Source organism: Solanum verrucosum, unplaced genomic scaffold (assembly GCF_900185275.1).
Source record: "Solanum verrucosum unplaced genomic scaffold, falcon-dt-bn FXZP01000284.1, whole genome shotgun sequence".
In the NCBI taxonomy this organism is placed as follows: Eukaryota; Viridiplantae; Streptophyta; class Magnoliopsida; order Solanales; family Solanaceae; genus Solanum; species Solanum verrucosum.
Window position 1 is genome coordinate 577,186 of NW_026019936.1, and position 25,425 is coordinate 602,610.

At 28.1% G+C, this 25,425-nt stretch overlaps 2 protein-coding genes across 2 annotated transcripts; both read left to right on the forward strand.

Annotated features, from left to right (window-relative positions):
• The first annotated feature begins 203 nt into the window (after window positions 1-203).
• On the forward strand, window positions 204-5,665 carry LOC125838421 (transcription factor bHLH111). Its single transcript, XM_049517485.1, has 7 exons — window positions 204-649; window positions 1,981-2,413; window positions 3,004-3,168; window positions 3,674-3,745; window positions 4,231-4,296; window positions 4,780-4,818; window positions 5,361-5,665. The coding sequence occupies exons 1-7, from the start codon at window positions 282-284 to the stop codon at window positions 5,514-5,516; spliced, it is 1,299 nt and encodes a 432-aa protein (XP_049373442.1). The 5' UTR covers window positions 204-281; the 3' UTR covers window positions 5,517-5,665.
• An 11,535-nt stretch (window positions 5,666-17,200) lies between these two features.
• On the forward strand, window positions 17,201-22,520 carry LOC125838605 (protein indeterminate-domain 5, chloroplastic-like). The gene is made up of 4 exons (XM_049517663.1): window positions 17,201-17,357; window positions 18,053-18,449; window positions 20,681-21,660; window positions 22,177-22,520. The coding sequence occupies exons 2-4, from the start codon at window positions 18,094-18,096 to the stop codon at window positions 22,512-22,514; spliced, it is 1,674 nt and encodes a 557-aa protein (XP_049373620.1). The 5' UTR covers window positions 17,201-17,357; window positions 18,053-18,093; the 3' UTR covers window positions 22,515-22,520.
• Window positions 22,521-25,425: the final 2,905 nt, after the last annotated feature.

Below are 25,425 nucleotides of genomic sequence, written 5' to 3' on the forward strand. Positions count from 1 at the left end.
TCATACCCCTCCCCACCCCTTCCCCCCAACTATATAAATTATAATAATTGCCCACAAACTCTTAGTGCTAAAAAGCTAGAAACATTTAATATTGTCCACCCCAAAATTGTTCTAATACCTACCAAAATACGTCACCAAAAAAAAAAAAAAAAACCCCACAAAAACATCTCTTTAAATTCCATTCATTCCCCCATTGGCTTAAAGAAAGAAAAAAAAAGTTTTAAAAACATTGTCCACCCATTGTTAGAAATTAAGAAAAATCAAAGCATATAGTATAAACCATGTCTAGTGAAAAATCTATTCTTGAATACTCCAATTTAGCCAACAACAATAATCCAAATTGCTATTTGATGTCACAAAATTGGTGGCCACAAGTAGACAATAATAACAATAATACAATTTTTCATCCAATTTCTACTAATTCATCTTTGTCTTCATGTAATACAAATAGAAGTTCATCATGTGAAGAAGATGTTATATCTATTTCTAATAATAATAATGGAAATAGTGTAACAAATAATAATAATAATCTTCATCAATATCAATTTCTACTTGGTGTTGATGAGATTAATAATAGTTCTTTGATTAGTGGAGAAATTGCTGCTAATTCTCATGATCACAATCAACATATTTGGAGCCAACTTCTCTTGTGAGTTTTGATTATCTCTATCTCTTTTATGATAATTACATGTAACTGTTCATAATAAGTAAAGTCGGTTATGTATCTGAAACAATTCTATTTCATATTATTTTGTTTTGCCCATATTCGAGTCGTCTCTCTTTTTATGATAATTACATGTAATTGTTTATAATAAGTAAAGTCGGTTATGTATCTGAAACTATTCTACAATATATTGTTTTGTTATACGATACCTGAGTCAAGGGTATTTTGATAACATCTTCTCTATCTTCACAAAGTAGGAATAAAATCTTGCATACACGGACTTCATCTCAGAAATTTGGGGGGGGGGGGGGGGGGGGTTTGAGTATGTTATTGTTATTATTATTCATGTACCTGCGACATGTTTAAATTATGTTGATAATATAAGAATTGTTTAAAATATATTAAACTAATTTCTCATGTGGGTTTGATTATCTTTCTTTTATTATCTCCTAATTTTTGAGATAAATCAGTATGACTATGTTATAATTACTTCATTCACCTTGTTTTAGGTCTTAATTTTATTAGGCACGAAGTTTAATTACGTTAAGTAGACTTGTAATATCATTTGCCTTTTTATTAATAATTTGTATATATAACACATATAGAAATATTATTTGAATTTTATGTTCTTAAATCATATCATTTCTATAAATTAAAGGAGTTGAGTACATTAAGGCTGAAAAAAAAGAATGTTGGAATTAAAACTTATTAAATGTAGAAAGGTATTCTTTTTTCATAGGTTAAAAAAAAGGGCCGAATGAACCTCTTACCGTTACTTGACCCCGCCCCTGACTATATTTATCTTGTCGGGGTATAGGGGAGTGTTAATAATTAGTAGAAGAGAAAATTTGATTTTATCACTTATCCCAAAACCTAGTTTTTTTTTTTTGGATATGTGATATATGAAAAGTAAGATCATTGTTGAAAGTGGAGCACTAATATATATAATAAATATAATCAATGATTTTTTTTAATTTTTCATCGATGACTATCTATATTCATGTTGATATCTGATTAATTTGAAGTCATGTCATGTAAGAACTATTCGGAAATAGCTCCCAATAGCTATCAAAAAAGATTTCATATCCAGAACTCAAAATCGTAATCTCTCTTCTCTATTTGTTTTCTCAATGGAAACTAACACCATCTTTGAGTCATTTTTAAAACACTTCATATCTAGTTAGGGAAGAATATTTATGAAATATCCAACAAGTAGGTATATGTTGTATAATTTGGATGTATATATAATCACATAATGTATAATTTTTATTTTTGTATATTTTCTACTCATTTGAATCTATTAACCAAATATGCAGAAGCAACAGTACTACTAGTGGAACAAGTGGGAGCATTAATACTAAAAATCTATTGGAAAACAATATGGAGATGAGTTTATTAGATGGTGGATCAACAACAACCTTAATCACCTCTAAATCTTGTTTTAATCACAATCAATTAGCTAATACTGATGATGATGATGATGATTATACATTTCATCCTTATAGTAATCTTCTTGGAAGGCCACTTAATTATTATACAAATAATAATAATAATGATACGGACTCTATGTTTCCAATGAGAAGTGATCAAATTGCTCATCATCAAGAAGTGGATAATTCAAGAAACTTGGCTAGTATTTGTTTTGGTGATTATTTAAGCAATAAGCCATTGGTGGACTTCAAACCAAGTCTCAAAACTTTGAATTTGGCACAACATAAGAAGAATATTGGGCTACAACAACCTTATATAGTAAGAAACACTCTTTCTCTCTCACTCTCTAGAATTATATTACATGAAAAAAAATAGTATAAAATACACATTATTTGGATATAAAAGAAAAATATTTGTACAAGTTTTGGGGTAGAAACACTAAAACAACAGGAATTAGCGACAGACAACTTCTATTGCTGAATTATGAAATGCATTGCTAATTCTATTTAATCATTAATTATAAAAAATCAGGTTAGCTACGAGCTATTTAGCGATAATTTTCGTAGTAATTCTTTCTCTTAGTATAATAGAGGATTTTTGTGTTTAAAAGTGTAATTTGGAAATTATGTTAAAATTATATGTAAAAACAACCTCTTACAGAAATACGATAATGTAAATCTGCATATATACATGAGACCTAATGTGAATTGTGATATGGCTCTTCCACGGATCGCACTTCCACACATAATGGACCAAAACTTAGTGTACCGTACCGTCTTTTTACTTAAGTTTTAAGTTAAAAACCAAAGTATCTACAAGTCAATATTTGCTTAAAGTTAGTCTATTTACTTTTTTACCCCTTTAAAGTTTCATTTACTCAAACTAATACTACTTGTTTTTGTTCAAAGAGCAAGTCTAGGGGTACAATATCAACATGCAACACATTGAAGAGAAGCAATGGAAGATCACAAGAATATAATCCAAGTGAGGGAAAAAAGAGGAAATTAGAAGATAATTTAGAGACTAATTCAAAAAGGCAAAAGAATGAAAATTCTGCAGTTACATCTACAAAGGTATGGGTAAAATTTTATCATTACATGTTGTTTCATTGCTTTAGTTATCATATTATTTATTGTTGCTACTTGGTTTTTTTTCTTAGTTGATTCCATCATAACTTCTTCCCTACTGTATCTGCTTTACGTATACTTGATTTTTGTTATGCATGAGTCGAAGGTCTATCGAAAACAGTCTCGATCGATTACGAACCTTCCTAGATCCCACTTGATAGATTACATTGTGTATGTAGTTGTAGATTTGATATTATTCCTTATTTGATAGTATTTTCAGTCTATATATATATACCCTATTAAGTATTATTCGTATCCATATATTGTAAAACCATGATATTACTAATAGGAGGTACCATTCATACTTTAATATACTTTATTTCTATTCTTATTATAAATAATAAATCATAGCATTAACAATACATAATATTATTCTCTATTTTAATTGGTATGAAGTTCTATTTTTATTTATTATATATTATTTTTATAATAACTCATTTATGATTTATAGACACAAGTTCCTAAAGTGAAGCTTGCAGACAAAATTACAGCTCTCCAACAAATTGTCTCTCCATTTGGAAAGGTTAGTCTTTTTTTCTTCCAAAAATTTCGTATTCAATCAAACAATCGCTGAGGTTTAATCGTGCTATTAAACAGGGTCGAAAATAATTGTATTTTAAAATCAAGGGAGAAATTTATTTTTTAAAAATAATAATTAAATGATGTAAATAATTTTCATTCAAGAACATATTAATATATTATCATATATATGTAAAATGCAAAAAACAAGTAGCCTTATTTCACCCATTTTAACGTATTTTTTTTCTTCATCTTTTGTTGCTATTTTTATGTTCATCATTGTTACTAATAATAACAACTTAATGTTGTGCTTAAATAAATAAGATAACTTTTTTTACGATTAATTTATTTATAATATTGATCGCATGCATTGAGCGGATTTTAAAATTAATTTATATATTATTATAATTAATATTATCAGTGTTGTTATTATTTCAACTCGAGGATTAATTATTTCTAATCGAAAAAATTGTCTTTATTTGTGTATAGACTGATACCGCATCCGTTTTGTGGGAAACAATCAACTATGTTAGATTCTTACAAGAGCAAATACAGGTATGATTTAATTTAGATCACAAGTTCAAATTTTAACGTACGATACAAATTAGTTTTTCTCGGAATCCCTTTTAAAGGATCCATCAATCGACACTGATTATCGAGAAACATTTTCATATGTTTGTCTCATGAAAAAAGTAGCCTGATCGATTATCTTTCATATGTTTGTTTCATGAAAAAGAAGGAACTATGTCATCACGTGAGAGGATGTGTTCAAAACATAATTCAGTTGAAAAATATATGTTTTATAATATATAATTAATTTTTTTACGTAAGATGATCACACACGTCAAACATTCATCACATGAGAGGATATGTTTAAAACATAATTCAGTTGAAAAATATATGTTTTATAATATATAAATAAGTTTTTTACGTAAGATGATCACACACGTCAAACATTTCATTTCTCTTATGCTTAATTCATATAATACTATATAATATGATGTTTTCATATTTTTTTCTCTTTTGTATCCTATGCAGCTACTGAGCCATGCCTACATGAAGAACAATACATGCAAGGTGAGCTATTTAACAAATTTAAATACAATTATTAGAAATGTAAAAATCTAGTAAATTAATTATTATTTTGGCTAATCATACTAAATTAATACGATTAAGTATTTAATAAGTACATTCTAATAATAGAGAAACTCACATCATAAGATGATATATCGACTAATAAAAGATGGGGAAATTTCGTAAATAGTGCTATTTGTGCCTAGATTTTCAAAAAATAGCGAACTCTTTGCTTAATTACAAAGCATATAGCAATATTTTGATTTTAATAAAACATAGCGAAATACATTTTATCCGCGTCCATAACAATAGTGAAATATATTATATTCGTACATATAATAAGTATATTTATGCGTATATAATATTTTTACTTTAACTATATTTTACCACTAAAATTCTCAAAAATAAGTTGATTTTTTGTTCTTAATTTTGTTGGATTCTTGTGTAGTGTAAATATCCATAATATTATAATATACTAAAATAGTATAAATATTTATTATGCAAAGTTAATACTAACATTAATTTTTATTTTTTTGATAATTTAGGAAAGGTATTGGGGAGGATTTGATAGAAAAGAAGTTGATTTAAGGAGCAAAGGACTTTGTTTAGTTCCCATTTCATGTACCCCTCAAATATATCATGAGACTAATAATGGATCTGATTATTTAATCCCATCATATAGAGGATGTTTGTATAGATAATTAAGTATTTAAGTTATATATCATTATGTCATCAGTGTAAGAAATTTTTATATATTATGATCAGGACATATAACTGATATTTATAGCTAGGTAAGCTTCTTTAAAATGTAAGTTAATTATGTTATCTTGAAAATGAATCAGATTAATTATTTGTTATGGTTATAACAAGAAAAGTTGATGGTGTAATTTTTTTTTTATAATAACGATGTATCTAACTTAAATTCAATGTATGAACAACGAATTTAACCATGAGTATTCTTCTTCCGATATGTATTCGATTTCTTTTCAATGTTTTGTGGGGGATGTGATACGAAAAAGGAGTGTGTAGTTTTATGGGAGATAGAGATTATTTACAGAAGCGAATTCAAGATTAAAAATTTATGGATTCCAACATAGATTTCAAGTTTATATATAGTAAAATTAGGTTTCAGAGAACTCGAGATAACTATATTTGTTACTCACATACAACTTGTGAAGATTTTTGGAATCTTATTCTTTGAAAATGTATATGTTATACATATTCCTAGATCATGAAATATACTAGGTACTATTTTTGACTCGTCATTGTTATAAGGATAGTTCAAACACATTAGTGGCCTAAAATCAAAATCAAACAGAATCCTTAAACTTTTTCTTTTTAAAAAAAAAAAAAATCCTCTTGCTATTTAAGATGCAAGTTGTTAGTAACTTTTTAATAATCAATTTCAAGTTGTTAGTGATCTTTTATTGAGACACAATACTCCAATTTGTCAAACTTTTTATAATAATTCTTTCTTCTTATATGAAAAGTTCACTTTTTCTATTAATAATACTCAATATAATTTTACACTATCAAGTCATTTAAAAGATAAACATACATAATTATTCATGAATCATAATATATATATATATATATTAAGAAAAATCAGTCACACACCTGAAAAATAAAATAAGAAATATATATATACACACACATCTTCTTGGACAAAAGTAAATGACGATCGGAATATATACAAAATTTACACTATTAAATTATTTAAAAGATAATTATATATAACTGTTCATAACTAATAATAAATAATATTAGCTACACACCTGCAAAAATTAAAATTAAAATTAATATTGAAGTCTTTTTTGGACAAAAGTAATTGACTAGCATACGTTACAATATATACAAAAAGATAAACGTCAATGAGACCGTCCAATTGTTGACTTGAAAATAAGTCTTCAAGTCTTTTTTGGCAACATCCAGAAAAAGTCACTTAAAATATTAACGGGATATTTGATTCGTGAATAAAGTTATCTCGAGATTATAGTTTTAGAATTATAGTTTTTGGACTAATTTATTTTCACCTGAGAGGTAGGATAAAATAATGGAAAAATTATATGACATACACAATTTAAGACATCATAATTTCTAAAATTTCCTACCATTTAAAAAAAATTACAAACATTCTCTCTCAGATACGTCTTTATCCCCTCTCGAATACATACTTATCTCCTCTTGGATACATCTCTCATTTGCAATGTATCGGACAACCAAAAAATGTATCCAACAACAATGAAAAATTCACGATTTTAGTATTTGGGGAAACTTCTGAGATAGGATGCAATTAGCCTCCAAATGTATGGAATTTATGTACTTTATACTAAAATAATTTCAAGTTGAATGAGATAAGGTGGATATTCAGAATTAAGGCAGAGATTAAATGTATATGTTCAACCAAATAGAGTATAATTTTAATTACAAACATAATCATAGAATATTTCATCTTATCCTTCGTATCAAACGATTCCTAAAGGACGAACGGACGGATGACGACTAGACAAAACAAAGGGAATGGCATAGCAAAGCTATCTTGTATTTTTGACGGAATATTTTTTCCATAATATTCTCACGTATATATGATGATATGATATAAATTTAAATAACGAAATATGAATTCATATAGTTGATCCCAACTTATTTAAAATTGAGGCATAATTATTATACTACACCAATTTTGAATTACAAGATGAATAATTTTATTATATATAAACCCAAACATATCCCAATATCGTCCATATCATGTGTATATTTGTTAATACAAAGTTACAACTTTAAGTAATTACACTATCAATTAGTTACGAATATTGTCATTAATTCATCGCTAAATTGCTCATAATTTATAAAAAAAATATTGTTAACTAACACTAGGAACAAATTTTATTTCTTAATTATAAAATTTATCTATTGTTAATTCATGATTTTTTTTTTAAGCCCCATTTACTAGATTCACCCTATTGGGCTTCCTCCTATGATGACATATATGTCCTCTATTAAGTGGATTGTCACCAAAATGGCTAGAAAGGGCAACTTGCTTTTTTTTTCTTTTTTTTTTCCTTTTGATATATTTGATTGTTCGATAAAAAATAATTATAATCACTGATTAATATATAAAAAGATATATACTAATTATACATAGTATATATTCAAATTAATGTACTATCCAGTGTATCATATTTTTTAGTGTAATCTTTTAATTGAACAACTTAACACGCAATAATATACTATATTTCATTTCAGTACTCTTAACATTTTTCATTTGACTTGAAAATGTATTCACGTTACTATCACCTTGTTGTTGTTACATAGATAAGACAAATTGGAGGCCACTTTAATAAAGTTGGATAAACAGGATTAATTCCAAAAATTGCATTTCAGAATCTTGAGTGGTCCTTCACCACTAATTACTTATTTAGGCAAATTAATCTTTTAGCTCTTTCATCTATATATTTTTACTTATTATTGCATAATAGAAATTGCTTTGGCAAAATAGTGTTGGTTTAATGGATTATTACTTTGTAGAACTTACCTTTAAGTCTCTATGATCGTTTTTGTCAGGGTTGTCAAACAGTATCCAAGAGACGAGTCTCCACTTCACCCATCATCCAACTCTAATGTGATATGTGATATCATCGTCAATTGTCGTGTCTCCATATATTATAAATTCAAGATACTTGAAGTTTTTTTTCTCTTGGATATGACTAGTGCATTGATCTTCACTTTCGTGTCTGCAACATGCATCACGTCACTGAACTTACATTCCATTTACTATATATATGTCTTAGTCATGCTTAACATGAAGCATTAGTCGCCAATCTTTCAGCCTATCATTTACTCTATCGTGCGTCTATTCAATTAATACTATATCATCTGAGACTAACATACACCACAACACCTCCTTTTGGATATGTTGTGTCAAACCATTCATCACTAAGGCAAAAAAGAACTAGCCCTGGTGCAACCAAAGTCTTACGAGTCTTCTCCAATTGCTTACCTCGGATTTTGATCTATCATGCATGTCCTTAATAGTCCTAATGTAAGCCACATGCATGCACACCTCTATACTCCAAACATCTCCAAAGGACGACATTCCTAAGGACTTTATCATGTCTTCTCCAGGTCAATAAACCTTGTGTGTAAGTCCTTCTTACTGTCTTTATAACTACCCTATATTGCTCCAACGATCTCTTTATAAGACATATGACTTCTATAGTCAAACGCCCCGAACGAATCCGAATTGATTCTCAAAGATAGACACGCATCTCCTCGTCTTTATCTCAATCACCTTTTTCATACTTTCATAGCTGACTTAGTATCTTGATACCCATATAGTTATTACAATTCCGAATATTACAATTATTCCTCTGATATTTTAACCATCCTAAATATAACATTAAACAACTCAGTCAACCGCGCTATACATGCCTCACTTGCATTCTTCCAAAAGTCCAATCTATTAAAAAAAATCAAACATAGCAAAAACAAAAAACAAAACCGTCCAAATTCAAGTATATAAATAATTTTAAAAGTAAAAAGGGAAAAGTGTTTGAAAAATACCTCAATTTTGGTCGGAATTGTTGTTACGATACCAAACTTTAATGAGGACCTATTACTCCCCTAGACTATTTAATTCCATATTTTAAACATATATATTTGTCCATACTCAATTTATGTTAGTTGAGTGTGTCACACACACGTTTTAATTCATTAAATTAATTAAATTAGTCATTTCGTTCCCTTTAATAAACATATTTGAAAAAGTCAAAAAAAGGGAAATCAATAGTCACTTCACTGTCACTCCGTCTCTTTCCCAGAACTCTCTTTCACTTCATTGCCAAAGAAGAAATCAAAGATCAAAATCATGCTGAAAATCAAGGAAAGAAATTAGAAGCCCTAAATAACAATAGAACAAATAAGACCAAGAAAAAAATTTGAAATTAAAGAAAATAATTTGTTCCCTACAAAGCTTACTTGGCCCTTCAATGGTGGTCTTTTGGATTTAGAAAATAATCTCCAGCGAAGGAGAAAGGGTGTAAAATGAATTAGAATTATAGGTAAAAAGAAATAGATATAGTTTAATCCCTGTAGTGATACGTGGCATTTAATGATTGGCCTAAAAAAAATTATTTGCTGCCCTACGCGCCTATGCATCGTGTTTTCACGCACTTGACCAGTTGGGCAAATATATATGTTTAAAATACGATATTAAATAGTCTAGGGGTAATAGGTCCTCATTAAAGTTTGGTATCGTAACAGCAATTTCAACCAAAGTTGAGATATTTTTCAGACCTTTTTCCCAAAGTAAAATAAAAAGATATTAATTATTAAATCTTTGCAAACTATATGGCCTATTTGCTGGTGTATTTTGACAATAATAATTAATAAAGGCCTGTGTGACAAGTTGAGATGTCATTGTACTTTCTTTTCTTCAAATGAATAACCAATACAAAGCCTTTGCCTTAATAAAAGCTGGAACTAAACTTGTTTCTTCTGTTCTTTTAGAATGGAAAGTCACAATCATAAGATTCAACTAAATCATATAAACTAGTGACATGTCACAATAGTTAATGTAACTTTTGATAAGTAAACACATGTAGCTAACCCGCAGTGGTTCAAAATCGAATCGAAATCGATAATTCGAACATAAAAGAAGTTATTGATTTATCAATAATGAGTTATTGGTTTAGCAGTTTAGATTTATTTTTGTTATCGGGTTTTAACGGGTTAACCGATAACCCAATAGTAAATTAAATAATTATAGTTATACCATCTTTGTGTATAAAGTCCTTGACTTAGAGTTTAGTTTCCTACTGTATTTCTGGCTGTCTCAAACTCTTGGTTATTCTACAATGTAAAAGTGTTTGCATTTGAGCAAGATGCAATTTGTGAACTCATGTGCATGGTTTATTTGGTTTGTCACCTAGTTTCTAAGTTATTTTTAATGATTTTTTCTTTGTGTCAAATCTTAATGGTTAAACCGATAACGATCAATAAACGATAGGCCAATATCATAATGATTATGTAACGGTTTAGCATCTCTATAAACCGATAGCCAATAAGTCAAATCGATAAACTTCAAAATTGAACCGAACTGACCGATACGCAGCCCTACCTTAAAAATATTAATTTTTCATAATTGATAAATAATTGTGTAAAACTCCTTCTTCTTTTCCTATTGTATTCTTGCGTGTTTTAGACGATCCCAACTTGTTTGACATTGAGGTGTAGTTTATTATTGTTCCTGTATTTCTGTGTAGAGGGATTTTTTAATCTAACACTAAAAGGGTAATTTTTTATTGACAATTTAATTGAATTTGTTGAGAATAAAAGAGGACGTTAAAAGTGCAAATTAGGTCATTTTCGAGGTTAATTTAGTAAACCGTTATAATTTTTGTTAAAGCATGTGACTTTTAGCGCGATTTTAATTGAATTTACTAGCAATGGATGCTAAATGTGCAAATTAAATCATTTTAAAAATGAATTTAACAATTATCATAATTATCAATAAACAATTGTTGTTGAAGCTTGTGACTTTTAGCGGCAATAGAAATCACCTAATGTACAATAGTCAAAGTTTAATTTTTGCCGATAAATGATTTTATATCAACAATTTCTATTGTCGTTAAAAGCCTTTTATTATTATCGCTAAAAATCATATTAGCTTCTTCTTTTTTAGTAATTTCTATTTTTTGTGTGTGCGTCTCTACAATGAAATATTACTTTTCAGACTTAATATATAAGTTTCATTATGTATCTATTTATTAAAGTTCGATTAAATTCGTATTCGCGCATTGCAAAGACAACACTCTCATTTTTAAAAAAAAATTCAAACTCGAAACATCTGATTAAAGATGGAGGAATAAAGGTTAAAAGAGAAGTACATTATTATCATTCCATTAATTCCTCTAACGTTCTTGCATATCTTGACCATGCATGATGATGATTTGGTTGTCATTACATTATAAATTCAACCTATTTTCTTGCTAACTTTTGGTAACTTTATAGAAAATACCAATTATTTAATTTTAAGCCTCTTAAGATAAAGTATGATTGTTACATACTAATAATTTATTTATTTTTAAATTCCAAGTGGTTGGATTAGGTCTTTTTAGTGGGTCCTATATATGATTGTGATATCCACTTTCTTTATATAATATATAACATTCTTAACCTTTTTTATTCCTTTGATGCGACTCTCCCACCATAACACAAACTTCTTGTTGGTTAATTTATATACATTATAACTATTTCAAGATTCTCTTCTATTTTTTCTCTTCCTCAAACAATAACACGATAGTAATATATTTAGTATAATTTAAGAACGATCTAGAGATCTAGAATGAGTTTCTGCAGATGTTATCTTTATCTTTATGGGTTGGAAGTTGTTTTCGATAAACAAATTTCGTCATCGTCTTAAATTGAAATATGGTTGGTGAATTTAGCAGGTGCTTGATATCCTTTTGGAAAAATATATATTTAAAGTTGAAAAATGATATTTGAAAATTAAAGTTATATTTGAACTCTGACACACTATTAAAAAAATATTATTTTTTCATTGAAATATGTTTAGTGGCTATTTTCGTAGATATTTTGATTGAATCGGTGAGGAAAAAAAAACTACTGGTGTTTTAATACAAAAATGAAAAAGCTTCCCAATTGTTTAGTAAGAATCTGTTTTCAACCATTCATTTTCCTAGTAAGCTAATTCAATAAAAAAAATTATATTTTATAATATATTTTCTATTAATTCGCGGGAAAAAACCTCTATTTTTAATAGTGACTACATAGAGAAAAAAATAATGCTTTGTTAGTGAGAAAAAAACATCACTTGGAAAATTGGTCTCTCTAATGTATAATATAACCAAACAATATTTCAAAAATATACTTTGAAAAAAATAAAGAGAAGAAAAAACACCATGATCTAAACGAGCCTTTAATTACATATGTTAACTAAAGTATTTATGAGGTTTATTTATTTTTTTCAAAAAAATAATATTATATATTAAAAGAAAGAATAAAAAAATATAAATATAATTTTATGGTTTAAAAAATATAAGTATTTAGAAAAATATATTCTCAATTATTAATTTTAGTTTGTGTATTATGGGAGGGGGTGGGACAGTGAACTTCAGTAGACCCATTCTTATCCAATAATGGAAATATGTCTTATTTTATGAGGACTGCTTCAAAAATTGAGTTAAAATTAAAATAATTGGTGACGGTGAAATTCGAACTTTTGAAAGAAAAATATTCTCTTTTATTATAATGAAATATGTGGTCGTCTTATTTAAAAGTTTAAGTAACAATAGAGAATAATTTTTATTTACTTCATTATGTATTAAATAACGATAAGACTATATATATATATATATATATATATATATATATATATTTGTTACAAATTACAATAAGGGAACAAAAAAATAGAAGCAAAAGTCATCCTTCTATCTTGGAGAACGTAATATAATTTTGTAACTGATGAGGTATGTGACTTGTTAATTTTTTTTTGTTTGTTTGTTTGTTGTTTAGTTGGTGTGTTAGATATTTTTTTGACGTTCGACTAATCTAAATTCGTATTAAAAGTTCTACTTTAAGAGAAAATGATGTTTTATATTCATATCAATACCATAGTTAGAACTCAATCACAGTAAAAAAATATGTAAACATGATTTGTTACTTGCATTATTTACTTATATATGAAGAATTCATGAAATTCTTTTGTTCTTTACTATAACTTAACAAATTAAAACAAAGTTTTTATATATATATTAGTTAATTAATGGTTCCACAAAGTATATAGCCTCCTCAATTAAGTGAAATTTCTTAAAATAAAATATAGATTTTAATAAAAATTATTAAGTTCAATCAAACCAGACATTAATTCTAGTTTTGTTTCTTCTGTTTTTTTAAAAAAAATTTATGTCGAAAAAAAAGAAGAAGATTAGAAACAGAAAATAGACAAGAATATTTCTCAGGCTCCACAATAACATATCTTAAAAAAACCTCATGTGAGTTCAGTGACATAAAGTGGAAAATGAAAATAGACAAAAGATTTCATATATAATATGCATTTGGAATATTTATTTTTGACTATTAGCTAATTAAATAAAAATATTAAATATAAGGAAAATTTATTACTATATATAGTTAGCGTTGTTAAAAATAGGCTTTTCTCACCACGAATTAATAAAAAAATTATGTTATAAAATATAATTTCTCCATCCCCCTCCCCTCCCTCATTTTTCATCGGATCATCTCAATGAAAAAAATAATGACGGACAACAGATTTTCACTGAAATACTGAAAAGCTTCTTAATTATTATTTTTGTGTGAAAATATTGCTCCAAATTTATGTGATTGATCGTGACAGCTCTTCAAATCTTATTCAGTCTGATTAGATATGTCACTAAAACAAAGTGATTCCGTTCCGTCTCTCTTTTCTTTTCGGATTCCGAGGATGAGCCGGCCGATCCTAAAATCAGAACTGGACGACGAAGCCTCCTCCTCAGATAAAGATGTCTCCGACGCTACTCTCCCAGTAAGAAGACCTTTTTCTATTGTGATTTTTTTTTTGGCGAGTTTTGTCAGGAGGGACAAAAGAAAGATGCTTTCTATCAGTCAAAAACATATATAGTCCCATGCTCCCACGGTCCGTGATAATAGGCACTAAACATGATTTAATCAAAGGTCTTGAATATAATTTCATCTCTTTTTGAATGTGTCTTGCCGTTAAATAAATTTTACATAACATATATTCAAATTAATCGAGACCTCGATACGAATACCAAACATCGAAAATAACAAAAAGGTGACGAAGGAAGGGTTTTGGCATGAAGTGATTAGAAGGATACGAAATGAGAGAAAGAGAAACAAGTTGGTGGACCCAATCCGACGTCGTATATGGACACGTTACGGGTTGTGGGCTCCAATGACAGCACCATCATCTTCCTCTCCTCACCCCTCCTCCGTCATACGATATTCGAAGTTCACTGACCTGACTAATTTAATTTATTATAAATTTTCATCAATTTTTCATTTAGGGAATTGTTGTTTAGAAAATTATTTAATAACTTATGAATCTTTTTTAATCACAATTTAATGATTTCTTTAGATCAAACAGACGAGAAAACATTAGATTACGATCTAAAATTTTATAAATTTGTTCAAATCTATGAGAAATATTAGAGAATTTAGTTTAACGTTGTCCGGAAGAATAAAATGATGGCAAGATTTTTTGTTTAGCGACAATTGAGTTAATGTCATCCTTAGGCGATTTTTATATAGAGTGTTAATTATAAATATGTATATTTATTGTTGTCGCCATATATAATATAGCGATAATTATATTATTGATGCTAAATAATCATTGCAAAATTATTTATTTATTTGAGTATTGCATAAATTAACTTAAATTTGTGTTGTATATGCTCATTTAAAGAAAAGACGTTTCGTATGAGATTTTTTTTAATTTTCAAAATTCGAACATAAAATTTATAATTAAGGACAAAAGAAATCTCATATATCCCACTTTGATGGTCCCTTCCTCTACTTCCACCTCTTCCCCTTTTGAGAATTTTTTTTAAAAGGAAATCCTTTTGTGTAAATTTTGTAAAAAAAAAAAATAGAATAGGAAAATTGTTTCAAGTCATCAACTTTTGCTCTAAAATTGATTAATTTAAATTCGCCTCAAAATTGATTTAAAACATACAAAATATATAAGAAAATTATGATAAAACAAAAAAAATGGTACGTAATTTTCCAAAATAGTATCTAGCTTTAAGTAATTTTGGCTATTTAGAATTCATTAGTAATTTTTATCATAATTACTTCTGAATCATTATTCGCCACATAAATAATTTATTTCATTATACTCTTTGTATATTTAAATTGTAAATCAAATGTCGCTCAATCTTACTTTTGAAAGTTTCAATTTCCTCTTTTGATAATTAGTTATCACTTCAAAAAAAATAATCAAAATATACATAATAATCCCTAAATAATTATTCATTATATAATATAAAGTATCCCTACATTATTTTATTTATAATATAAACAATTTATTTCATTACTCTTTGAGAGTTCTAATTCCCTCCTTCGATAATTACTTATCTTTTCATTTTTGCAATCTCTACATAATAATTCTAAAATCATTATTCACCACATAATAATTATTCACGTATCATATTATTCACCATATAAATAATTATAATAATTTGTGCTTTTTATAATTCATTAGTAATTTTTACAAATTTCTCTTTCTAAACTTCTCAAAGGTATACACTTTAAAAGTCGTTTGGTCTAAAGTATAAGAAGATTTAATTTTTTAATAAAGCATTGTATTATTACATACCAATTGATCTACAATATAAAATCAATAACCAATATAATTTCCGTATAATTACTACATTATTTGTTTTCCATTATAAACTTCACATAAATTAAGTGAATTGTTTAATTATGAAAATCAAAAGTTGTATTACTAACTCATTTAACTTAAAGAAGAATCAACTTATATATTTATTTTATATAAAATAGAATGTAGGATAATAATAACTTATTTATGTATTATTATTATTCATCATATAAATAATTTATTTATTTCATTAATTATATTCTTGTATAATCAAATCATAAACCATACAATCCCTAAACTTACTCTTTAAAAGTTTCAGTTCCCTCTTTTGATAATTAGTTATCTTTTCATTATTTTTTTTCAATCTTTATATAATAATCCTTGAATTATATTCGCCACATATCTAATTTATTTCATTACACTCCCCGTATAGTTATATTATAAACTATACGATCCCTAAACTTACTCTTTCAAAGTTATGATTCCCTCTTTTGACATTTATGTTATTTTTCTTTTTGGCATTTAAACTTGGGATATAAGAGGCAAAAAATGAGAAGGAAAAATAGTTATAGAGAGAGAAGAAAACCAAAACCAAAAACAAAATCATATTATATTATATTATATATATATATATATATATATATATATATATATATATATATATATATATATATATATATATATATTTATATATATGACACCTAGAAGAAAAAACCTCATTGGCATCTTTTTAGAAAAATTTCATTTATAGCAAGTAGCTCTCTCACCATGGGATAATTCTTGCTCTTTTTTTTTTTTCCTCTCACTCTCACTCACTCATTCACTCATTTTCATTAGCTCAAAAAAAAAAAGTTTTGCTAATTAATTAGCAATAATTTATTTATTTTTGTTCTTGTTTTTGAAGATAAGGTTTTTAAGGGGAATTTTTTTTTTTCTTGAATTCATATTTGGGTGAATTCAAGAAAAGAAAGAAAGAATTCAAGAAAGATGTCAGGAGAACCTTCATCGGTTATGTTTCTTGCAATGAGAGAAGAAGAACAGATAAAACAACAACAACAGCAACAACAACACGAAATTCTTCTTCATCAACAACAACAACAACAACATGGCGAACCGCCTTCTTCATCAACAACTCAATCACAACAAGCAACAAAAAAGAGAAGAAATCAGCCTGGAACACCAAGCAAGTATCTTATATATATATATACACTAAATTTATGTATTTTTATCAAAAAAATAAAAATAAAAGGGGGTTTGAATTTTCCTTTTTTTCATCAAAAAGCAAAGGACTAATAAAAGGTGATTTGATTGTAAATTCAACTTTACAAAGAAGAAAAACAAACCCTAGTCAATCTTGAAAGGGAATTCATGAATTTTATGCAAAGAAAAAAAAAGAAATCACTTTATTCACTTTTTGATCTAAAGTTTTGTGAAGTAAAATTCATCTATTTTTGTTCAGACTCTTCAAAAGTACTTATCTCAGTTATGTATCGAATTCCTCAAAATGAAGATTTGTTATGGTGGCGGTGCTATTTTTAAAGAATTCCAGCAATATAAATTTTCTAGATATATGATGCTCGAAATCTTCAACTATTGAATTTTTGAAGGATTTGATACATTTATGTCAAACATTTATTAAAGGGTTCGAACAACAACCTAACAACATAAATTTTCTAAATTTATCCTGCTCGAAATCTTCAACAACAAAAAAATAGTTGAGTGTAATTTGTTGAATTAACCCTCTCAAACCTTTACATTTTTTTTTATCAATTTGATACTCATATGACAACATTTTTTTTTTTTGAAGTATCTGAACAACATAACTTAATTTCTCTCTTGATTATTTATTTATTTATTTTTGTTAATTTTTTTTTTCAGATCCAGATGCAGAAATAATAGCACTATCTCCCAAGACCCTAATGGCAACAAATAGGTTTGTATGTGAGGTATGCAACAAAGGTTTTCAAAGAGAACAAAATTTACAACTACATAGAAGAGGACACAATTTGCCTTGGAAATTAAAACAAAAGAGTACAAAAGAGGTTAAGAGAAAAGTTTATTTGTGCCCTGAGCCTAGTTGTGTACATCATGAACCTTCAAGAGCACTTGGTGATCTTACTGGGATTAAGAAACATTATTCAAGAAAACATGGTGAAAAAAAATACAAATGTGAGAAGTGTTCCAAGAAGTATGCTGTCCAATCTGATTGGAAAGCTCATACTAAGACTTGCGGTACGCGCGAATATCGATGTGATTGTGGCACCCTTTTCTCAAGGTATGTAGTAATCGTCTCGTCTAAAAGTTTATGTGTTGATATGTGATTGTGGCACCCTTTTTTCAAGGTATGTAGTAATCGTCTCGTCTAAAAATTTAAGTTATGATATGTGATTGTGGCACCCTTTTTTCAAGGTATGTAGTAATCGTCTCGTCTAAAATTTTAAGTGCTGATATGTGATTGTGGCACCCTTTTTTCAAGGTATGTAGTAATCGTCTGTCTAAAAATTTAAGTACTCATATATAGGAAGGATATAAATGGGTAAAAATGAGGTTATTTTTTGGACCCCCATTTTGGTACTTAGTAGCAATCATGTTGTTGTGGCATTCTTTTCTTTAAGGTTTATAGTATTTACTGTCTCGTCTAAAAGTTTTAAATGTTGATAAGACAACTATGAATAACAATGAGTTTTTAAAAAAATAATTGATTTATATATGGACATCTATTTTGGTTCTAATTAACAATCATGTGATTGTGGCACCTCTTTTTCTCAAAGTTTGTGTATATGTTCGTCATTTCATTTGAAAGATTAAATCGTATTATAGATAAAGTTCAAAAATACGTCATCACTAAAATCGTGGGAAATGTGATAGGAATTTATGTGAAAAAATTTGCGAATTTCTAGTAATGAAAAGAGGATTTCTTGATTCTTGTTTATTTTGGTACTTCTGATTTTGTGGTACTAAAATTATTGTATTCGCAATACCCTTTTTTGAAGATATATACAATCATTTCATCTGAAAATTTAAATTGTTAGAAAAAATATTACGATCAAGGTTAATTTTTTGTTTTTTAATTATTTCTACACACCTAATTTGGTACTAACAATGATGAGGATTATAGTAACTAAAAGTGAAAATATATAGCTATGACTATCTTCTTTGATTTTAGGGCTTTTAGATTCCCCAGAAGTGATAAAAAGTCATAAAAAGAGACTTGAATTAATGGAAAAAGTTATTTCCAGCTTTTCCAACAGTTACATATTCTTTTTGGACTATCAATTTATTTTTTTATTTTACCTTTTTGTCTGTTTTCTAATAGGTTTTGTTTCTGTCTTTGGATCTTTTTATTTGCTTGTACTACTACTAAAGTATTATTATTTTTATCCCAATTTATATCCATATTTTTCTTTACCCATTTTTAAAAAAATGTCATTTTCCTATAATAAAATTACTATTTTTTCACTGAAAAATTAGAAAGTTTTTTTGGTATTTCATGAGATTTTTCATCATGTATTTTTTTAGTGTTGTTTATTGCGGGAATAAGGTGGGAAAATCATGTTGTATCAAACGATTTTTCCGTTGAAAGCTTCTGTTTAATTGTTTCTTAAATTTTATGTCAAGTGACATATAATTCGAGACGAGAAATAGTAGGGTAGAAAAAGTTGTACTAATGAAGTAATACTTAAATTTATTTTTATTTTTTTGTCTGAATTTTTCAGTCATTTTTTTTCCTAGGAATTATCGTCCTTTTGCCGTTACTGCTATCTGTTTTTTCTTATTCACGTGTTGCTATGCCATGTTGTAAAAAATGTTTTGTCTTTTTTCATGTTTTTTTGTTTGTTTTTTTGTCTGAGTTGTATAGATGCTTTAAGTGTTTTTTCAGAATTCTTTCAACCACACCCCTTTTCATGATAATGTTTTATTTTATTGCCGATATAGGTGCAACGAATGAAGTTATTTCTTTTTTAATTAGAGGTTTTGAGGTTGAGTTTGAGTATAGATAAATTCTTGAGGTCCTATATGGCACAAATTTAAAATAGTCGGACTCTAATATGGAGGCGGACACTAAGTGGAAAATTTTTTTATTTATATTTTTAGATTAAATTAATTATTATCTTAGAATTTTTCTCTTACTCACTATACTGGGCGGATTTTATATTGAGTATGTTATTATTGTTGTTGAAGGCAGTGTAAAGCTTTTTCCATTATTAATTATATTTTTTGTATTATTATTAGTTGATTCTTAATTGCCATAATCATCTCTAGTATGGGACCACTTTGTACAAAATTATATTATTCAACTCTTTTTAAAGTCCCCATATATGTTTATTATTGACGTTTTTGGTAAGTTTCAATGGTGTAATCATTTGTCTAAAAAAAAATTCTACTAGCTACTTGACTAAAAACATTCTTTTCACAAGACTCTACTTCTTTAATTAATAATCCAAAGTCTAGATTGATTATTATAAAATACGATATATTGATAGTGTATATAACTTAAACATGCAGGCGTGACAGTTTCATCACTCATAGAGCCTTTTGTGATGCATTGGCACAAGAAAGTGCAAGAAATCCACCAAGTTTGAGTAGCATTGGGAGTCATTTATATGGAAGTAGCAACAATAATAATATGAGTTTAGGCGGCCTCTCGAAATTAAATTCCCAAATTCCAGATCATCATGAAATGCTTCACTTCGGAGGCGGCAACAACAACAACAATAATAACAACACTAGTGGCGGGGCCCACCACCATCATCATCACAACCAGTTTGACAACAACAACAACCTCATTGGCTCGTCAGCTTTTCGTCCTTCAACTTCCTTCTTCCAACTTCCAGCTGATCAAACAAGTCATCAAGACTACGGGGTGATGAATAATAACAAACCATCAATCCATGGACTAATGCAACTTCCCAATCTCCACAACAACAATGCGAATGTTGCTACTGGTTCTTCTAGTATGTTTAACCTGAATTTCTTCCAGAATAACAACAACAACAATAACAACAACGTCGTTGATAACGATCATAATAGCAATATTTCTGGAGGTCTTGGTGGATTATTACTTCCTAGTCCTCATCAATTTAGCAACAACACTAGTGGTGAAGGTTCAAATAATTCATCGAACATTTTCTCAAGTGGTACCCTTCTAAACGATCATCATCACCATCATCATCATCATATGAGTTCATCAATTCCTTCTCTTTATGTCTCATCATCACCGGCCCCACCTATGTCAGCCACCGCGCTCCTCCAAAAAGCGGCTCAGATGGGTTCTACTACTAGTTGCAACAATAGTACTAGTGCTTCATTGCTTAAAGCATTTGGTTCTGTTGTTAGTGTTGGTGCTGGTGTTGGTGGTTCATCATCTAGCGCGATGAAATCTGATCTTCATCCACCGCCAGCTGTCAACTTTGGCGGTGTTTACGGCCATGAGGACCCTATGAGTGCTGGGAATCATCTTCATGACCTAGTCGTTAATGCTTATGGTGAGTACTAATGCTTGAAATATGTGATTATCTCGTCAAAATATTAAAATATTTTTATTTATTTAATAGTATCTTCATTACACCTTTGTACGTGCTAGTCTAATTCTTTTTCTATAAGCCAAAAACATGAAAAAAATGGATAAAATTATAAATAACCGCTTTTCAACTCCTGAAATTGAAAAATAATCATTGTCGTCGTTGTAGAGTTTGAAATTCCATTCCATTACCATGTAAGTTTAATGATGAAATTATTTCAAACTCGATGATATTGACTATTTTTTTTCAATTATAGGGGTTGAAGATGGCTAGACCTCGTTATTACTATTGAAATTTTGTTCATGTTTTTTATATGATTCAAGTACGTACAAATTCTTTTTTCATAATGTATGATAGTAAAACTCGAAACCAAAATATCTACCTCACTCCTACATGCTCCTAACATATACCATGCTAACATATTCAATCAAACATCTCATTTATTTGATACTTAATTATGTCTTCAACATACGTTTACAGGTGCACAAGATCAAAATCAGGACTATGGAGGAGTGATAGGAGGGTACAACACCAACAACAAGATGAATAATTATGATCAACCACCACCACAAAAGAAGCAAATGATTAGTAACAACTTTTCAATGGACATTGGGATGCGTGAAGAAGCTAATAGGTTAACTAGAGATTTTCTTGGAGTTGGAGAAATTGTAAGAAGTATGAGTAGTGGTGGTGGAGGATTTAGTAGCAGCCAACAACAAATGAGTTCATTGGATGATAATAATAATAATAATTCTGAGAGTAGAAAAAATCAAAGTCATCATCATCAACAACCTTTTGGAGGTGGCACTTTTCAATGAGTAAATTAAGAGATACATGCACCAAAAAGTACAGGTAATGTTAAAATACAACTATTCTTTCTATTTCATTTTACGTGTCGATTGATCACTTGCGAAATTTTTACATATAAAGATATATTTTCATTTTTAAGCATAGTTGAGACATTGTTACTTTTATGTGTTTCATTTTAATGTGTCTTAATTTGATTGATCGTGAGAAATGTTAAAATATAAAAAATTATCTTTTGAATCGTGTGATTTTTGATGTTGTATATGGTGGAATGGATGAGATAATTTCTTCCTTGAGCATAGTTAAAATATTAGTTTGTATGTGTTTCAGTTTGACTGATTACGTACATAGTTTGAAGATATATATGAAGAAGATTTTTGAATTAAAGTCGTGATTTTAAATTAAAAGTTATAATATGTAAAAGAAAAAGGGTAAAGAGTCGGCGTGATGTAGACAGTCTACCTTAATGCAAGCAGTATTACTGACTGCTTACACTACTCAAATTTTTTGTGACATATAAGACATACAGAAACAACTTTACGATTGCTTCAAGACTCCCTTTCATAAAAATAAAAAGTTATATATGTATATCATATTAAAAATAGTTTTCAAATCTTATAATTTTAAACATGTCGTGTCTTATGTAATTTTTTGAAAAGTAGTTCTTTCCTTTGATAGAAATATGACTGTCTGAATGTCAATCTGTATTTCTGTTACTTTCCTTTTGGCTGCAATCTATTTGTTCTTTTTTTGGTTGAATAGTTGCTCTTTTGTCTAATTCTGTAGATTATACTTCACAGCACACCATTTTCAAAAGTACTATATAACTACTCTATTAAATAATTAATTTATCTAATATTTTTTTAAAAAAAATTACATATAAATTAAATATCTTTTAAATGACCTAATATATTTTTAAAAATGTAAACTTTAATCGACATGATAAAGATACGTTAATACTTGCTCCAACATATACAATATCCTGTAAAAATTTCTTATACTATCAGTATATGTAACTTAAAACTCTGTGAAGTATTTTTAATCTATTTTAAAATTTCTATATTTTCATAAAAGAATTCTGCAACTTTACTTTCTTCTAGGTCAAAGTAATCTATCTTAATTTAATCAATTATGAAATACAAAATTTTGTAAGCTCATTTTTTTTAATATGATTTTCTCCAGAATTCAGTAAAATTAATTCTGAAAACTCAATTATATGACTATATGGGTAGTGGAGCCTTGAGAGCAATAATGTTATGACATCTTTGTATAATAATTAAAAATTGTGGTGAAGTGGTAAGTACATTTTAGGTTTGAGTATCTGGATACATAATCATTTTTGGTAGAAAATGTTTTATCCTTTATCTTAAAATGAGACTTTTCGATATGAATCTGAATTAGTCAAATGCATAATAATAGACGTCGAACACAGAATGAAAAAACAAAAAAACATATTTCAGAATATGTGGGGAGTGAAGGTCACATGTACATGTATAGGTAATAATAATAATAATATTCCTTTGTTGTTTACATGTCTTGTCCCTCTCCAATTGCCCCCCTTCGTGCTGTCCTTCTTCATGTGAATGCATGTACTAAGTCACGGGGTGCTGCCTTATTGGCACTTTGGATACTCTAATAATATATATAATATATGAAATAGTTTTTCTATCAGTATAATTATAATTACAATTCGTAGCTACATGTTAGAACGGGAGAGAGGCGAGTGAGATGGAAAGAGGGAGGAAAAAGGCGGGAGAGAGAGAGGGGGCTAAGAAAGGAGAGAGAGACGAGTGAGATGGAGAGAGAGGAGAGAGGGAAATTATCCTTTTTAGATTTTTATTTGTGATATTATAATGTGTTCGTTATTATTATTTGCTTATTTGTTTGTTTGTTCTGAATAATTTAATTTGCTTTATACATGGATGTCAAATAATGGATGGTTGAACTGAATTTAAGCAGATTCAAAAGAGATGAGTTAGTGACTCCCAACTCGTCCAAGGGTTACTAGTGTTAAGATGATTGGGTTAAGATGGGCTAAATAAGAAGTTATATCCCAATATGTCGAAATCTTATCAAAGTTTTTTTTTCTTTTTTTATCGATTCAAATTTTGCTCAAATCAACTCAAGTTTTGAATATACTGAATATGAGAGGATCGAAATGTTTGAGTTGTTGTATTTATTGGTCATTAATCTGCCCAAATTTTAACGAGTTGAACGCGTCATATTGTGTCATCTGCATCTTTCAAAACACCTCATATTCTCTTCTCATTCCCGTAGCTTCCATCCCCACCACCCTCCACCCCTGGCCTTCCACTTTCACCTCCCATCGTATTTGTCTAAATTTTATATAAATATTTTCAGAATAATATATTTTGTTTAAGTACTATACACAAGAAAACAAATAAAAAAATTATTTATTTTTCTGAAAAACATTTTCCTTCATACCGAAACACACCAATAGTCCTCTCTTGCTTCTATTAATTATTATTATTTTATTAATAAATTTTTATGGATATTCTTGCAGGGATCCAAGATAGCTGTAGATTAATGAAGAAGTTCTCTTGAAGATTTTAGCTGGAAATTAGAAATACCTTTATTTTAGAGATAAACTTAAATTAGAAGAAAAAAAAAACTTTGGGAGTTTTTTATATTTTATTTAGTTGTTGAATTTCTTTTTTTGTTTTATATTTTGGTTGGATAGGCCAAGATACACGTATTAACTGCACAATTTTTTTAGAACTTCAAACTTTGTTTATCTGATGATAGATTTACATAAATGGTTCTTTAATTAGGTTTTACATGTTTAATAAGTAATTATTAAGTAGAGAGTTAAGCATGAACAAAGAATTATAATGAAAGTTGTCGAAATCAATTATGTTTCTAGTGAAGATATAATTCAATTTTCACGAATTAAATGTCCTA

Bases quoted from the DNA above. Each gene is read 5' to 3' on its own strand.
- LOC125838605 (XM_049517663.1), top strand. From the start codon at position 18,094: ATGGCAACAAATAGGTTTGTATGTGAGGTATGCAACAAAGGTTTTCAA. The intron at 18,450-20,680 runs GTATGTAGTAAT...TTAAACATGCAG, and splicing joins TGTGGCACCCTTTTCTCAAG to GCGTGACAGTTTCATCACTC. The intron at 21,661-22,176 runs GTGAGTACTAAT...ATACGTTTACAG, and splicing joins CCTAGTCGTTAATGCTTATG to GTGCACAAGATCAAAATCAG.
- LOC125838421 (XM_049517485.1), top strand. From the start codon at position 282: ATGTCTAGTGAAAAATCTATTCTTGAATACTCCAATTTAGCCAACAAC. The intron at 3,169-3,673 runs GTATGGGTAAAA...TATGATTTATAG, and splicing joins CTGCAGTTACATCTACAAAG to ACACAAGTTCCTAAAGTGAA. The intron at 4,819-5,360 runs GTGAGCTATTTA...TTGATAATTTAG, and splicing joins TGAAGAACAATACATGCAAG to GAAAGGTATTGGGGAGGATT.